Source organism: Condylostylus longicornis, unplaced genomic scaffold, assembly GCF_029603195.1.
Source record: "Condylostylus longicornis isolate FDR11 unplaced genomic scaffold, ASM2960319v2 ptg000020l, whole genome shotgun sequence".
Lineage (NCBI taxonomy): Eukaryota > Metazoa > Arthropoda > Insecta > Diptera > Dolichopodidae > Condylostylus > Condylostylus longicornis.
In genome coordinates, this window is record NW_026577989.1 from 2,491,573 (window position 1) to 2,510,702 (window position 19,130).

At 21.4% G+C, this 19,130-nt stretch overlaps 1 protein-coding gene across 1 annotated transcript; it reads right to left on the minus strand.

Annotated features, from left to right (window-relative positions):
• Nucleotides 1-5,528: 5,528 nt before the first annotated feature.
• LOC129606644 (uncharacterized) lies at nt 5,529-6,792 on the minus strand. Its single transcript, XM_055517058.1, has 3 exons — nt 6,789-6,792; nt 6,094-6,309; nt 5,529-6,028 (listed from the first exon to the last, which is right to left on the minus strand). The coding sequence occupies exons 1-3, from the start codon at nt 6,790-6,792 to the stop codon at nt 5,649-5,651; spliced, it is 600 nt and encodes a 199-aa protein (XP_055373033.1). The 3' UTR covers nt 5,529-5,648.
• Between the last annotated feature and the right edge of the window lie 12,338 nt (nt 6,793-19,130).

Here is a 19,130-nt window from a genome sequence, read left to right on the forward strand (position 1 = left end):
AAATTAAAATTTGTTGAAGCGCCTCTATCTTAATATTATTGTATTAATTTAAGGTAGAGTTTACACTCTAATTCTTTTGGTTGAAATTAGCTGAATTTGTCTCAGACCAATTTAGACAAATAAATTATATAATAAAATTTTTATATAATTCAAACTATTAAAAAATTCATTAAAATCTTTAATTATATTAGAAGAATTTAATGAAATAACAAATATGAATAATTTAATGAATGACACAAGCAAAATTTCCTATCTGTTAAATATTTTTCATAAAACATTTTTGTTTTGTTTTAAAGTACAAATCATAAAATAGTTAATATTCTTTTTGACGTTTTATTTTGACATTTTGTAATTAGTCATTTATGTCATAATATTATTCATTTTTTAGATTTTATTGCTGTTAATCAATATTTTATTATTTAATATTATAATTTTAATATTTTATTTAATTATTATTAGATTATTTTTTGATATTTTTTATTGAAAACACAAAAAATTTTACATATATTTTTTTTTTAAATAGGTTTTTCGAATTTAAAGAATAAATTTTAATAAATATTTTTCAAAAATTTGACATTTAAAAGCTACACAATCTTAGATTTTATATATAAATTTTTTTTTTAATATTTAGAATATTTTATAGATGTACGGGAGTATATAGATTATAATAGTTTTTTTTATTTTAGTATATATAATTATATATAAATATTGAGATTACTTTCCCCGTTTTATAATTTACCTAAAACCAATATATTTTTTTTTTTAGAAAAAATATTTCATTACAAAGTTAAAAAAACAACAAAATTGATTTTATAATTATAAAACGATAATTTTGTCTTTGTATATATTTTTTATTATTTTGAAAATTAAGTATTTATGTTTTGATATTTTATTTATTATACATAATATAATTTTTATATTAAAAAATTTCTACTTTTTTATCTTAATTTTTAATTTGAAATATTTTATAAAATTACTTTTACATTTCACTTTTCTAATATTTTTACTTGAAATATTATAATTTATTTTTTTTAATACATAAATTTTTTTGAAATATCAATAAAATAAAAATAATATGTGATTCCATTCTAAATTTTGACAATTAGTTGGGGTAAATGCAGGGTTGTTTTTGTTTTTAAACAAACTACTCTAATGTTGAAAGTTAAATAATGTACGTAAGTAAAGGAAAGTAGAAATGTTTTCAGCAAAATAGAATTTTGAAACATGAATTTAATTTTGAAAAATTTATTTTTAAACAAGATCAAATAATGCAAATTGTTATTATGGTTTTCCATCAAATATAAGAAATTTCATAAATTAAATTTTTAAAATAAATTAAGCTTTAAAAACTTATTGAAGTTATTATTATATTTGTATTAAATAAGAGAATAAATTTCATAAATTGCACTGATAGCGCATTGTTGCCGTATAGATAATTAATTTTTTTTCAATTTGACACAATTTTTTTTCCTTAATTCTCTCATATAATTATGGTATTTTATTACATAAAAATCACTCACATATTAAAATGTTTAAACAAATTTTTTTTTTAATGAGAGAAAAATTGAAAAATTGTCTCATATTGTTATGAAATTTATTCTCTCTTATAACATTATTGTTTACTGTATTTTTTTAATTTAATACAAATTTTTATAATTCATTAGTTTGACATTATGTTGACATTTAGTATTTAATTTAAAGAAATTAAAAAATCATTATAAAATTATAAAAGAGAAAGAAATATAAAAAACAAAATTTACAAATATTATTTAAATTTTAAATTTACTTTTCTTTTTTTTTTTTTTTGTGTCTGAAATACTAAATTTAATAATTTCATGAAATTTATTCAATTTATTTTAATTTTTTTTTGTTTTTAACCAATAGCATAATTTTTTTAATAGATTTAGTAAATATATTTTATAATAAATATTTAATGAAAATTAAGAAGCAAAAAGCAATTATTCTCAAATATATTTTTACTTATTTTATAAAGAAAACTAATTAGAACCGTTCGATTTCAGCCCATTTAATATAAAATATAATTATAAATGAAAAATATATGTATATATAATTTAATTTAGTTTAAAAGTAAAAAAAAATTGTTTAAGAAAATATTTTTTTGTGCGTAATTTAATTTCATTTTTTTTTTGTTATTACAAAACGTTTATTAATTTTATTTAATTTTATAAAATAATAGAAATTAAATTTAGTATTTTTTATGTTATCAAAAATTTTATTTAATATTTATATAATTATTTAGAGTATAAAATAGACGTTAAGTTTCATATAACTTTCATATCAATCTATTTTATATATATATACAAATATCATTTTCCAATTCCTTGATGCCATATTAATCTGAATATGATTAATATTATATTTAAAAAAAAAAAAACATAAAAATAAATAAAAAGAAGAACCAAAATAAAAATTATTATTTTCAATTTACATAAAAATTTTATAAAAATCTTATTTTATTAAAAAAAATTTCATTATATTTATTTTTATATTTATGGTCACAAAATTTAAGATTTGATTAAAATATTATTGTGACATTAAAATTAATTATAAAATGTGTAAAATGAATTTTAGGCTTATTTTTTTTTTTTTTGAGATTTTATTCAATTTAATCAAATTTATATTTGTTTTATTTTATTTTATTTCAATATATTTATTTATATTTTATTAAAAATTTCTTATTATTTATTTATTTAAAGCGGAGAATACAAATTATTTAAAATATTAATATAAAAAAATAGTTTATATATTTCAAATTAAATTATTTAATAATTCAAATGAAATGTTTTTATGAATTTTTTGGAAAAAAATTTATACATAAAATTAAAATAAAAAAAAAAAATATTTTGCAATTTATTAAATTCTTAAAATAAAAATTATTATATATATATATTGTATAGAATTTATAATAATTACAATAAGATTTTTTTTTAAATATATTATTATTAAATAATTTAATTTACATTTATATTATTAATTCTACATAATATTTATATATTTATGGTTTATTTATATTATTTAATTATATTTTTTATAAATAATTTAATTGTTTTTTTTTTTTTTTGTTTTTTGAATTTCTAATTAAATTTTTTCAATATATTTTTTTTTATTAATTATATATAAATTTTTATTTATATTATATTTGAATATTTTATATAAGTTGTAATTGAATTTATTCTGTATGTATATATATACTTTTGATTGAAATACGTAAATAATAATTTAAAATTTTATGACATTTTAAGGACGTGCCAAAAAAAAAAAAATTTAATTAATTTAAATAATTTTGAAAAATTAAAAACTAATATTGAACATTTTCTTTTGAAATTTCAATGCCAAATTTATAATTTTCGAAATTTAATAATATTTTACAATTTTTATAATTATTTTTTCATTCATTCATTCATTGTAATGAAATAAATCATAAATTACATTGTGGAATTAAAATAATTTTATAGTGAAATTATTTTTTCATATAAAAATTTTATAGGATCAATTTTATAGGATGAAATTTTGTTATAATTAATTGTTAAAAACCTTTTAAAATATTGATTTTCAAATAAAAAATAATTAGTAAAGACTAATTCGGAATCGGATTATAAAAATTTCAGTAAAATATTGGAAAAAAATTTTAATTTTTTACATGAATTTAAGAATTAATTTTCAGAAAAATTCATAATTTTAATAATTCCAATGTCAGAGATCAGGATTCTATTTTTATTTCCATTTTATTTCTTTACAATCTTGTTATATTTTATTTATGTAATTTTGAATGTTTAATGTCTTATTTAAAAATATTAATTTTGCCTTTTTTGCATTTTTACATTTAAATATTTAGAAAAAATCGTTGCATTACAAACTGACAAATTCAATTCACTTATATTTTTGTTTTTGATCATTTTTATTTTTTTTGTGTTTCTATTAATTCAATTTTTTATTTTGTATTTTCAAACTTAAATTCTAATTTTAATTATTATTTTATTTTTGAATTTTTTTTTTCTTTTCTTCTTACTTATTATACATAATTTAAAATAGAATTTCTTTACAATATTTTTATTTTTTTTAATATTTAATAATTAAAATTAATTAATATATTTGCTCAACAAACATTTTATTTTTTTAAAATATTTAAGAAGAAAAATAAGAAAATTAAAATTGAAACAATATTATTTTTTTTGTTAAAATTTTTAAATAAGAAAAAAAAATTATGATTTAAATCATGGATGTCAAAAGTGCGGCCCGTGCCATTTTCTTATTTTGGTGCGGCCCTCTAAAACGAATTGTTAAAATATTATTATGGTTTTATTATGATAATCTACTTGCAATTCTACGATTGGCTACTACAAATATGCAACCCAATATTTTAAGACTTGTTCAACAGAAGCAGTGTCACTCAGCTCACAGTACTTCTAATAAAAAATAAATAAACGTTTATACAACTTAAAAATTGAATTAATTGTTTTATTTTGTGGCCCTTTTGTCATACAGAATATTGGAAATTGGCCCATAGTTTCAAAAGTCTTGACATCCATGATTTAAATGAATTTTAAATATCAAAAATAAAATTTGTTGTTTTTTACAAAATTCCGAAATTTTGAATTTAATGAAATTTTAATTGGTTTTTCTTGTAACATAAAAAATTTTAACATTTTTTTAATGTTTTTTTGACGGACATTGCAATTTATTTTTTTTTTTAGATATTAGCAGCTACTATATGAATTTTCATAAGCAAGTTATGAAATGATTTTCTTGTATTTTTTAAATTTTGGAATATAAATTTAAGAAAAAATTTATAATATTGTTGAATTAAATTCTTCATTATATTTTGTTTCAAAGAGTGACGCAGTTTTAATTATAAATTTTATTTCATACAAATTTGTGTTCATTTAAGAAGCTATGACGTTTATAGAATTTTATAATTAATTATTTATTATTAAATATTCAAAAAAAAATTTAATTATTTCAAAAAAAATATTAATATTTTTAAATTATTTTAGCAATTATTGTATAATATGGTAGATTTTCTAAGTTCTCTAATAATATTTTTAATTATAAAAATTAGAAATTTTTAATAAAAGAGCCAAAATGTGTTATTCTAAGAATCTAATCTAATACTAATTTAACAGTAACTAGCAAAATTTTTAAAAAATTAAATGAAAGAATTGAAAACCTGAACAAATTGGCAGAGAAAAAAAGTTATGTAATTAATAGTTGAGACAGAACCTTTTAAAATCATAATGTTAATGGTGGGTAGATATTTGTAAATCTTTTTCTAAAAATTTTCCATTAATTTATACAATATTGTGTATTGGCTGGCTACAAATATATCTATAGAAAGATGATAAAGTTTTCTCATAATTTTTTTATATTAAAAAATTGTTTTTTGTTTTGCTCTTTTTTACATGCTTCAAATTATTAAGAATTTTTATTCTGCGTTCACTTTTTATTTTTTATTTTTATGGCATTTTTAATTATTCTTTTCTATATTGCAATTATTTGAAATAAAATCTATTTAATTTGTTTTTTTTTTGAAATGTCCGTACATTTTTGTTTTTAATTAATTGTGTTTTTCTTTTTATTTATATGTAGATATAATTATTATACTCATTGATTTTTTTTTGAAAATCAATTCATATCCTTAATACTGATGTTAATGTAATTGTTATTAATGTAAGAATAATTGATTGACTAATTTTTCCATTACATCCATTTTCACTTGGATTTGTTTCAGTTACAGCTTGTTGTCCAATTTGACTAGCTTGATTATGTTCAGCTGGTGGTGCTTGTTGTTCTTCTGGGCTTGTTTCTTCTTCATCAATCTGTACTTCAACATGTAATTTAATATCATTTGGTAAAACAACACAATAATAATTTCCACCATCTTCATGTGTTGCATTTTGTATTAATAATGAATAATCACTTAATATTTTAAAATGACCTTCTCCACTTGTTAATTGTTTACCATTTGAAATAACATTTGTATCTTTATACCATAAAATAACATTTGTTGCTAAAAAAATAAAAGAAAAATATTTAATTTTTTAGCAATTTTTTTACAATAATAATAATACGAACCTGTTAATTGTTTAGCAGAACATTTTAATTCAGCATCTGATCCTAATTTAATATGATATTTTTCATGTGGACTTGGAAAATATGGTGGTTGAGTTACAGTATCAGTTGCAATATTTTCAGTTGATTTATTTTCAGGTGGAGCTTGTTCTTCTTCTTCATCATAATCTTCATCATGCATATATTCGGGTTCATCTTGATTACTTGGCTTTGAAAAAGCTAAAATTAAATGAAAGAATAAAATTTTTGTTTTAAATAAAATTCTTTAAATAACAATAGAATTGGTGGAAATTTATAAAACTATATTATTTTTATCCTTTACAAATTTTAAAATTAATTTGAATTAAAAATTCAAAATCTATTTCTTATTTTTTTTTTTAAATAAATTTTGATTACTTCTTTGACATATACGTCAAATTTGTTTTATACATAATTTTATACATAATATTATGGGATTGTAGAAATATTTTAATATGTAAGATCGACATTTTATACGATATACGATACGATACATATTTAAATAGAATGGAAAAATACGGTATTTATGTATGTATATTGTGAGCGTTTATATTAGGGACATGTTCCATATTAATTATGACTTTTTAATGTGTAGATTCTAGACAATATATCCAGTTTACGGTAACAATATTATGTTTAATATGTGTTATACATATTTACTTACATACATATATACGTACACATTGTGAAACATAGCATATTGGAATTTCAAGAAAACTATAATACAGGTCTCCTTCGCTTAACGTACATTCTTTTTATGTATTTTACGGTAAGCGAAATACCGTATAGATTTTTTTTAGCGACATTATTTCAATTATCGTAAATTTCTCCATCGCTTATCGTAATTTTTTTTTTCAACTTCTTTTTTTTTTTTTAAGAAAAAACACCTTTGGCAAGACCTTAAAAGTTGTACGTATAATAAAAAAAACATTTTGTTATTTCTAAAGCTATCAATTCATAAAATTTAGGAACACTTGACAAGTGGTACCACTAGTAATATATACATGTTGCCATTTCTAAAGCTGTAATGTTCCTACTTCTGATTTGTGTATTTTCAGTTATGTAATTTCAGTTAACGTAGGAAATTGTGGGTCCCAAAAAATTACGTTAAATGAGGAATACCTGTACTTGATTGTCAAATTTTTTTAAGTTTAAATAACAAATAAATAAAATAAATATGAAAAATACAATAACAACAATTTTAATAATGAGAAATTCTATAAATATTTTAATTCTGAATGAATTTATTGAATAACATAAATACAAAAGCATTTATAATTGATTTGAAAATTTAATATTTAGTTTCTTTGTTTATAATTATTGAAATTAGGCAAATTTTTGTACTCGTATATAGTAATGTTGAATATATTTTGGGATGGTGAATTTTTATATTTTACATGTTTATATAAGTTGAAGGGTGTAATAGAATTATTATTAATTTTATATATAATATTATGGGATCGTAGAAATATTTCATTCTTCATTTTATTGTTGCATTTCAAAAAGACATTGTCATTCTTATTATTGAAAGTTTTTTTTCCTGCTATTAATCACGTTTATTTTTATAGTAAAAGCAAAAATAAGAACAGATATACGATAACAAAAAAAAAATCAATTGACATTTTTAAATGTTCAGCAAATTTTCAGTTTTACATAGAACTAGTAACAAGTTGATTTAATATAGGAATATAATATAAAAATGAGGGAGAATTTCATAATAGCGAAAAATAAAAAATCGTATAACGATAACAACACAGTTAACAATAACAGTAGCATATTAAAACAATAAAGGTATGAAAACACACCTGAAAAAATAATATAATGTTTTTTTTTCTTTAATACTTAGTTTGTTTTTTTTTTGTTTTTATTTCATTTTTATTTCTTTTCAATTTTTAAATTCAAGTGACATCGAACAAACAATATAAGAACGCAACTTTAACATTAATAATCATAATTTTTATATCAGTACACACATACGCATATTCAATTGTACATATACATACACTTATAGGTAATATATATGCATGTATGTATGTATGCTAAAAATTGCTATGTGTACCTTTTATTTGATTTTATTCTAACATTCTGTATAAATATTATAACTGTTCGATGATATTGATTGTCATTATATTTAATATCATATAACATTGATGATGATAGTATTATAATAATAGCAATAATTGTGATAATGATGATTTAATTTAACATTTTTATTGTGATAGGAATATATGTATGTAGTACACAACATTGTAGGAAGGTAAGATTGGTAGATAAATGTAGGTGTTCAGTATGCAGAACATAATACTGAACACGTACATTTGCGATAACTATGTATAACAGAATAATAATAAAAATAAAATCTAGATTTTTTTTTTTCATTTTCGCTAACGTTATCAATACTATGTTAGTTACACATAATTTATGAAATGTTGCTAATATTAAAGGTAAGAAAGAGATAGAAAAATAAAATTTATAGTTGGTTTTTTTTTTTTTATAAATTAAATATTAATATTTTTGTTAGTGCTTGTAAAAATTTTTGGAATATTTTTAAGTTCAAATAAAAAAATCCATAAAATATGAATTATAACCTTAGTTAACCTTTCCCATAATCGTTTAACATAAATTTTTTGTTCAAATTGGGGATAACTTGAATTCCTTTTTAAGGAAATTCATTTTTAAAATTTGGATTTAAAAAAACAAGTAAATTGGCTATAAGTACATAATATGCCATTTAGGTCAGGAGTTTCTCTGGCCGCAAATGGTATGATCGAAATGTTCGGAAAGCTTTAAACAAAAAGCTGTGTAGAACAATGCTTAATCTGAATTTTTCATTAAATATCTCTTACGAACTTGTGTCAGACGTCTAATTAAGTGTACGAATAAAAGTTATATGAGTCACTTTCCCTCTTTCTTGAGACTTCCTATTAACGATGCACGTACATCATATGCTATGGTTTGTAATGTATAAATTGACTTCTTTAAGACATTGTTCTTCTATTAGTTAATAATTGATTTTAGATTGGCTCTTATTTATATGATTTTCTAGTCTATTAAAAATAAATAAGGTGGGATTAGTATTCGTTGAAATTTAATGCATGTTATGCTCATAATTTCAAACGTTCTAATTTGCTGGTCTATGAGCTTTCAAAATTCAACAAAAATTCTGTCTCATTTTAAGTGTATATTATTTCTATTTTAAGTGTATACTAAACAAATGCTCGCTATTTTTCTCATATGAGGTCATTTTCTTGAAAAATCTGAAAAGCTCAAGATATTGAATAAAAAGTATGGTTGCTTAGAACGAATCGGGCTATAATATCCTTAAATTTTATATCATCAAAAAAAAAAAAAAAATGACATAATGTACAAAATACAGAATCATTGAGCTGAGTTCCTTAAAAATTTTATATATGTACTCAGGTAATAAATTTCTCATAGAATATTAAAATTAATTTTAAATTAAATTTTCTTAGAGAAAATGTTAATAAACATAAAATTTAAATTTCTTTATTACTTTAACTTTTCTGTTTTGGGTAGTCTCACAATAATCTATATGTTTCTCTTTTAAGTTTTACGGAAAATTTAATGTACATACCATACTATACTCTTTAATCCATTAAAAATTTAACTCTTAACGTCTTTTTAACGTCTTTCAAATTTTATGCCATAATACAATAGCTATATACAAGTTTTTCTCACTTTCTTTTCCTTATTTTATAAAGTATAACTAAATATTTTCTATTTCTAAACTCATGTTTTTTTTTTCTGTATCCTGGAATGTTATTACTGTTGAACGTGAAACAATGTTAAAGTAAATAATATTAGTTATAGATATTTTTTGTGTTTATATATAGTTTTACACAATTTGTACATGTGTGTATTTAAAAATTTGTATGAGAATTCAACAAAAAAAGTATGTAGAATAATAGAGATCCATTAGCATACATAAAACTATAATACTAAAATATAAAACCATCTTAAGACGCCAATTATATTTTATAGTATAAGGGCTTCATTTATTTTAAAAAAAATGTTGATTCCTTATACAATAAGATATAGAATTTATTTTATTTATTGAAATTATGGTTTTAGGGTTTTTTTAAATAAATTAAAATTTCTAGTATTTGAATCAGCAAAATCGAATTGTACTCATTTATCTTTGAGGCAGTATAATAGTGCTAATATAAGTTTGTGGCTTGAAATTAATTTGATTAAGCTTCAATCTCACTGCTATTTTCAGAATAATAATTTACAAATTAAATTTATATTTTCGGAACATCCAAAAAAATATTTTGCATTTTTTTTGACTTAAATGCGAAATTCTGGTGCTAGTACAAAAATTCCATTAGCTTTTTGTTTAACTTTCTCTAAAAAAAAAAAAATTTTGTCCAAATGATTTTCAATTGTATTGTATCACAATTGAATTTTATCAGTTATAACAAAGCCTCCACTTTTGGATTTACTTTTTCCTATATTATGACGAGTATTTTGGTTACTCTTAAAAATTCTCATTATCTTTCTGTTTCTTCATTATTACTTTTATATTTGCTAATACTTGTAAGGAATATAAGGAATATTTTTTTGTAATTACGTATTTGATAGTAAAAAAAAAATGTACAAATCTTGACAATCTTGGGAATCTTCCTTTTATGTGAACAGAGAAGAATTTATTTTAAAGAGTTATTTGGATTTGGTAGTTCTTCCTTTAATAAATTCAGGTATTGTTATTATCATGCTCATTAACATTGTAGTGATTTGAGAATAAAATGTATTGGTAGAACCTAGAAGTAGGCAATATTTATTAAAAATTAATATAAATTTAAATTTTCTGCAAATTTTTATTAGAAAATATCAAATATTTTTGATTTTCCACAAAAAATAAAATTTTCAACTGTATAAAAGCCTGAAATTAGGCAAATAAATAAGTACAAATTTCTAAATATGAATTTGATTTTTTTTAAGCAAAAAACATATTAAGAATTCGTACCACATCTGACGTAACCGGACAAATTAAAAGCATCTATTTGAGGTTTTATGAAAATTATTGTCAGACACTTGCACCGAAATATTTTCTTAGACTAAACTATGAAACCCAGTATATAATTTAAGAGTATTTTTGATTTTATTTTACACCGATAGTGAAATTACATGAATATCCTTGCTATAAAATGTTCCTGCTTTAAGAAAATAAGGTGTAGAAAATTATAACACAATAATGAACAATGTATTTAGCGCGAAAATTCAGTTTTGCAATTCCTTAATACAAAAAATAAAAAGAAAAACAAAAATTATCAAAAAATAAAAATACGAGTAAGAACACTTCCTCGTCAAGGTCTTTTAAGTAAAATAAAATTTTCAATTTTTCTTTTTTTTTTTTTGTTTTGTGTTTTTTTAATGAAAAAGTTTTCCCTCTAGAAACCTTGACAATAAAGAATAAAATATAAACAGATAAATCTATATACGTATGTATGTATATGTATAAATTACATACTCTTCACATACTTATGCATGTATGTGTGTAGAATACTATAATGTATGTTTGTATACAATAATTTTGTATTTCCTTAAGGTACAGCTGTATTTTATAATAACGATTTTTCTTGATGTTTGCATCATCGCGCGCGATAAAGAAATTTTTAAGACATAAGAAAAATAAGAAAGAGACAAAGAAAAAAGCAAAACATATTCGGAAAAGAAATACTTGTTTCTCTTTTTTTATTTTTTTACACATATTATTATTAACTCAATTAAAATCCATTAAGGCTGCCACAAGAAAGTCCACGTGGATCTCATTATGGAAAACATATACACATATATATTTTTTATGTATATATATATGTATATAAGACGTAGACATATATATATATAAATTTAATAATATTATTATCAGTCTCCTATCGAGCGAAACAAATTTAATTTATATAGTATACGTATAAATTGAATTGAGAATGAAATACGACAAAAGTCCCAATGAGATTAGCATAATATTGTATAGAGAACCAAAAATAACAAATTATCTTATGAGAATTATATTAAAATTTAACCATGAATTGTCATACATAAAAAAAATGAAATCATGTTGAATATAGAAGGCTTACGACTATAAAATAAATTTAATTTTAAAAATTAAATTAAAAAATATTTAATTTTTTAATATAATTTTAATGTACAGTGCGCGCACCATAATTTTATTACTGAAAATTTGCAGGGTTGTGTATGATTCAAAATGTTAATAGCCAAAATTATGTAAGACTTTATATTTTATTCTCTTAAATAGTTAACAATGGTGGTGTAAACTGTACTGCTATCAAAAACTGTATTTGATAGCGGTAGAGTTTACACCTCCCTGATTATATTGTCTTTACTACTTTAACTCAACAAAAGATCTAAATAATGTTTTTTATTAATTTCGAGAGAAAATTAAAATAATAGTAAATAATGAGATTAAAATTCAATTTTATACTAAGTCCAGGTCCATATTTTCAATTGGAATTATATTAATTCTAAGAGAAGTGGGCTTTTAAATTGTATTGAGAAATCTTTGTTTATAATAACAAACCAGCTATCAAACAATTTTTAAATATTTGGCATTAATCGATTTTACAAGACGATGATACTTGCAATCGAATATCGAAATTTATTTTTTCATCGATTTGTTCATTTTCACGATAATAACGTATTTTTGAAAATTCAAGCAAAGTCAAAAATATAAGACGAAAGTCTTATTTATAAGACTTTATAGTGTGTTGAATATCACATTGTTTACATATGCATTTTATGACTTGTGAATTTATATCATGCCATCTATAGTGAGCACCCACCACACAGAGAAAAAAAATTTATAATAAAAATTTTTTACTTTTATTTTGTTTTTAGCTTTTTGTACTTTTTCTAGGTTAAGGACTATTATTGAAAACATAAATTTTTATGCATGTGTGTGTTTGTATGTTAAACATTTTAATATTATTTTTCCACATCACATAACCGACAACAGTTTTCGCTTGCCATTTTGTTTGCCATTTTTATTTTTTAATGTTTAACTTTTGTGTGCTTTAGTTGTTTTTATTTTTTTTGCTTTTTAATTTTTTGTTCGAGATAAGAATATTAAAATGAAAACCTAAATTTAATAAAAGAACAAACAAGTAAAATAACAATAAAGAGAGCAAAAGAAAAACAAAAAAAGAAATGAATTCGCGAAAATTGTGACGCGAAAATGATTTAATTCTTATCTTTCCCTTGTGCTTTAAAAAATTTCCGATATTAAAAAGTATATCGTTTTTTGCATTGTGGTATGATAGGTTAGAAGAATATTAATGAATTTAGGAGTATAACAGGATGGCCTCCATTTATGAGTATGAGTGCTGGTTAGTAAATGATAAATTTACTATAGTTTTAGAGTTTCGCATGTTTTTCTATTTTTATAGCTCTTCTTGTTTTTCGTTTTAGAGGATTGGTTCTTAAATTTACAATTTGGAAAATTCATATTTGAACTGAAACTTTCATTTTCTATTTATACATATACATAAGTGTAGAGGCGTATAGTTAGGCTTTATCTATATATAAGTATGTGATTTGATTTTTACTTGAAAATTTTGTTGTTGACTTATGTATGTCAACATTTTATTATTCTGAAATTTATTTACGATAACCACACCTAAATATTATAAACTGTTGCTAAAAAAAAAAATTTTATATAAAAGCAAAATAAATGAAAAAAAAAAGAACAAAATCAAATATAGTAAGAAATGGTATGACAGTTACTGTGGTAGAATTTTAGTGTTAAGGTAAGTAGGTGGCGTTAGTAGTATATAATAAGAAAATGAAGGATAATGAAATAATTAAACTAACATTGTATTTCATGTCATTTCTATGAAAGAAAAAATATTAGTGGAACAGAAAAGGAGAAGAAGAAGACAACAAGAGCTTGTTTTGCTTCTTTCTATATTTTTGTTAATATTGTTTTTTTTCGCGAAGGAAAAATGAATATTTTATTAATTAAATTTGAGATTATATTAGAAGAGTAGATTATATTAGAACGCTATATTTTGTATTACAGTATATTCCCTTGCGTTTTCAGTAAAAACTTTAGAAGGTAATGACCTAAATTTTTGCAAAAAAAAAAAAAACAAAAAACTGTAATACGTGCTAAATAAAAAATTAAATTATAAGGAAAAGTTTTTCATTGAAAGATAATCAAACACTATATATACTAATATATAAGTGCTTTTAAATATTTAAATTTTGAATAATAAGTAAAATTGTGGCGTGTACTTTAATAATTATGAACCTATGCTAACATTACTAAAATGAATATAACAGACAATTCTAATCTATGAATTTTTTTTTTCTGTTTTCAAAATAATTTATAGTTGAAATTTAAATTTACATCATGCAAGTATTTATATGATGCAATCAAAGATATTATTATAGCAATATTTATGAAAAAAAAAAGAAATTCCCTAGATTTGAGAATTTAAAAAAAAAATTTTTTTTTTAATAGTTTACAGAAAATTACTTTGTTCTACTTAATATCAATGTCAATATGTAGTTAGAATTATTTTTTTAAATTAATTTAATTTTAGTTAATCACTGATATTATTCGATTATGTAGGTTACTATTTTAATTTAAGTAATTTAAGATATTGTTTATGTCACCTGTTTCCTACAGTAATTATTTATAATAAATAAAAGTGGCAAGACATAATGGAATTGCCATACATAAATTAATAAAAATCGATAAATTATACAGGACTGCAATCGGTTGATTTTTGAAATTTAAGCGGACGAAAGGCTCTAAGTATTTATCTACTATTCCAAATATAATTTCTATTAAACAATGCTTTTTTTCGACTATTTTAAGATTTGTTTCTCATATTTTTGTATTTGGCGTGGGCTGCATATCACAGAAGCCTGAAAATTTTTAATTCAGAATAAATTAAATTCAGGCATATGTATATAGGGAAAAGATAAATGTCACTGCTCGGTTATGTTCGTTTTTTAAATGTTATGTACTCGTGGTCGTTCGATTCTGTTATCAAAAAAATTTTTAAATTTTTTGCTATACAATTAAAAAAATACTATCTATCTGGTTGTCAGTGTGTTAGTTAAGTGAGAATACAATGAATTTTATTTAAAATTCAACATTTAATTAACACATAATTATTACATATACATATATATAATGTAAACTATAAAACTTTAATAGTATATAAAATAAGTTATTGTTATATAAAGTATAAGTTTCTATTTACACCTATGCATAATAAAATAAATAATTTCCCCCACCTTTTAATTCGTTAAATGCTGCACCACATCATAAGATGTGGTAAATAATTACTCATATATCAAATCATGACTCATGATTGGTTTTACCCGTTAACAATGATTTATTTTTCAGTATCATAAATATACCATTGAATATACCCTGAATTTAAAAATAATTTTAACATAATTTGAATTTTAATTATTAAAAAAAAAAAAAAAAAATAAAATAAAACCAGTGCTGTAAAACAAAAAATTTAATATGTACGTACCTGTAAATTTGGTGTTATGTACTTCTGAGAGAGTGTTTGTTTACTATTTGAGTGTTTAATGAGAGTAAATGGAAGTAGTTTATTTATAAATATTTCAGTGATGCAAAACCTGTTACAAATTTTGTTACAATGTCAAATATTTATTAAAATGCACCACAAGATGTCACTTGCAAGCATTAGTATAATAATTTAATTTCTTTCTAAAAAATTAAGAAAGTATTCAAAATGGGGAACCCTTTGCGACACTGAACAAAAACAATGTAAAACTATATTTATGTTCATGCAACATTATTAGAAGAATATTCCGGATAAAAATAAAAATGAGTTCAAGATTAATGACAACAACTCATTATAATGTCAAAATTTAAAGTACATGTTGTAATATTTTACAATAAATTAAATTTAAATCAGAGAATGTAATCAACCCGAATCACATTTTTCATAATCGTTCATATTATGTATACATATACATATAGGTACATGATAAACTATTAGAAAAATAAAAGGATATGCACTAACACTACATTAAATCGAAAATATTCATAGATTTCTAATAATAAATAATAAAAGAGAATAATGTTTAGTGAGTGTTGAATATGAAATGAATTAGAATTTCAGATTTTCTTTTTTTTCTAATTTTATATTTTTAGAATTTTTCACTATATACGATGCACGCCACATTGTGTTTTTTATTTTTTAGCTAAAACCGAACAATTTGTTGTAGAGACGGCAAAAATGAAAATGATAAAGATAAATAAGCTGAATATCATGTGGATTAGTTGGGCATCAACCAAAAAAAAAAGAAAAAAACAAGAGAACAATAATAAAACAAAAATTTATACCGGCTCCTTGTGTTTATCTTGAGGTCAACGAACCGGCTCTGTAAACAATTTATCGTTTAGAGACGACTTTTTTTTTTCTAAGCGAGTAACTATGGGTTAAATTGAGAAAATTAAAATTTTTTTTTTGCTCTTTGTTTTTAATTTTTTTTTTGTTTTTTGAGTAAACATTAAAAATTTTGAAATTATGAATTGCCTATGTCACATGTTTATAACTCTTTTGTTTTTAATAATTTGTTTTAGGATTGCAATTGTAATTGAAAAGAGTAACCGAACTGTAATGAGAATTGGTTTTCTCAGAAATATTTTTGTACTGAGTGGTTAATCGATGAATAATTCATAAGGCTCCGTGACATGCCACCATTGTACTTTCAATTTTTCGTTTTGTTATTGAGTTTATAGAAGCCGCTTGATTAGGGGGAAAAATGCCATCATAACATTTATAATCTACTCTATGTCACTTATTTTGCCGTTCGATAGTCGGGTGAGTTAACAACATTCTCTTTTTTTCACAAGATGTCATTGTGAATCACTCTAACTGCAGCAGGTTTAATATTAAATATTACTCATTTTTGTTAGCCATAATGTTTAATTTAATGATTTCAAATTAATTTATTAATAATAACAGATATTGCTTTGACCTTCAATGAAAAATTTATAAAAATGAAGCGTTCGAGAAAAGAAGTGAATTTAAACTTCACATTTGAAATGTGTCAAAATGCGATTGGAAAAGTTTGAAGGTAAAAATTGTAAATGTTTAGAGGAGACTTTTTAAATAATTCAGCAAGAAACACTATTTAAAATTTTAATTTGGTAACCCCGACAAATTGAACGCTATAGTTAAAAAAAATTGTTTTTGTAATTCAATTAACAACTTGCTATATAAAAATGCTGTTTTCAAAAACACCATAACCACATCAACAGAAAAAAAAGTGTAGATACACAAAAATAATTTAATTTTTTTTTTTTTTTTAAATTTATTTTTGTAGGGAATGCATAATCGATTTCAATTTTCATTCATCCATAAATTATAATTTTTTTTATGTAATATGTATGTGTATGTATGTAGGTAGGCTATATGATTTCGTATTTGATTGCTATTATTGTTTGTTCAAAAATAATACTGAATACCGATTACAACTACAATGAGTACTGCATCTAAACTCTATAGCGAAAAAATAGGGGGAGTCTACACTGAAATCAATATTTTTTTTTCTTAGTAATTTCAAGTTAATATTATATAAGAGTTCTGATTAGAAGTATATGTTTGTAAAAAAATTACACAGATGTTTAGTTTCTATATTTCGAACCCTTCTGATATTGTTTAGTTACAATAATAAACACAAATCATATAGTACTTTGGAATTCGACCTTAATTTCATTATTTCGAATTATAGTTGTGAAATTTGTATCGAAAAACGCAAAAATCGAAAATGTTAATCGAAAACTTTTTTTGTAGTTCAAATTAATTCAAAAATATTTTTATGTGTAAAATATTGTGTTGTGTTAGATAAACAAAAAAGGAAATGGAATTCAATAAAAATTAAACAATGTAAGATTATTTAAAAAAAATTTCGATATCAATGAAATTTCATTTGATATTGAAAATTCTGCAAATTTAATGACAATCAATGAGTTAATAAAGGTCAAAGAGAAATCAAGTTAAGAAAAATAAATTTGAAAATCGAAAAGGAAATGAAAATATTTTAAGATTTTTTAAATAATCGCAATTTGTAAAATCAATTTCATTCGGATTAGGATTCGGCTAAAACGAATTGAAACGAATATCTGACTGAGCTCTTAGGCTGATTGTATAGGATATGTTCAATATTGAAGCAAACTCAAATATATGCAATTGTCAATGCAATTCATAAGACGTAAGATTTGTAATGGCTGGCATTCTTAAAATATGTAGATCTACAATGAATTTGAAAATTAAATTTATACTCATTTGTATACAGTCATTAATAATAATAAGGTAGAGCAAAATTTTAAAAACAATAATTTATTTTTATCCAAATTATACAGTGTAATTTTTTAATTTTTAATTGTAATAAAGGGAAATAAGAATTTATTCCTTTTTCATTATAAAATTTTAAAAAAACAAACAAATTGTGCCGATTTTTTCCACATAATGAAAAATACGAAGCTCTTTAACTACAAGGATCTCCTTTAAAATTTTGAGTAAAAAAATTTAAATTTCTTATTGTCTACAAAAGTAGGTTTGAAAAATTTTTTTCTGAAGTATTGTCAATTTAAAATATTTCCTTAAATATAGACTAAGAAAATAAACTTAAATTAAAATTTTGCATACACACGTGCACATTTATGTACATTAATCTATCCACATATATGAAAATGATACACTCAGAGAAAAAATTTAATTCACGACAACTTTATATTTGGGTACAAAAAGTAGACAATGTCAAATACACACATTAATTTCTATGCGAATAAGATTACCATTGAGATTGTTATATGGCAGCAGTATCAAGACGTTAATAAACAGATTTTGAGCTTATGTCATTTTTGAAACCTGTAAAATTGCAATTGGAAGATAAAAACAAGAACATTTCATTTTGAAATATTATAATTATGTGATGCGGAACATGATCGATTACGATTTTTGTTTTTAAAATTATTTTAGAGA

Coding starts and splice junctions, on each gene's coding strand:
- LOC129606644 (XM_055517058.1), bottom strand. Junction 6,029..6,093: donor TTCTGCTAAACAATTAACAG/GTTCGTATTATT, acceptor TTATTTTTTTAG/CAACAAATGTTATTTTATGG.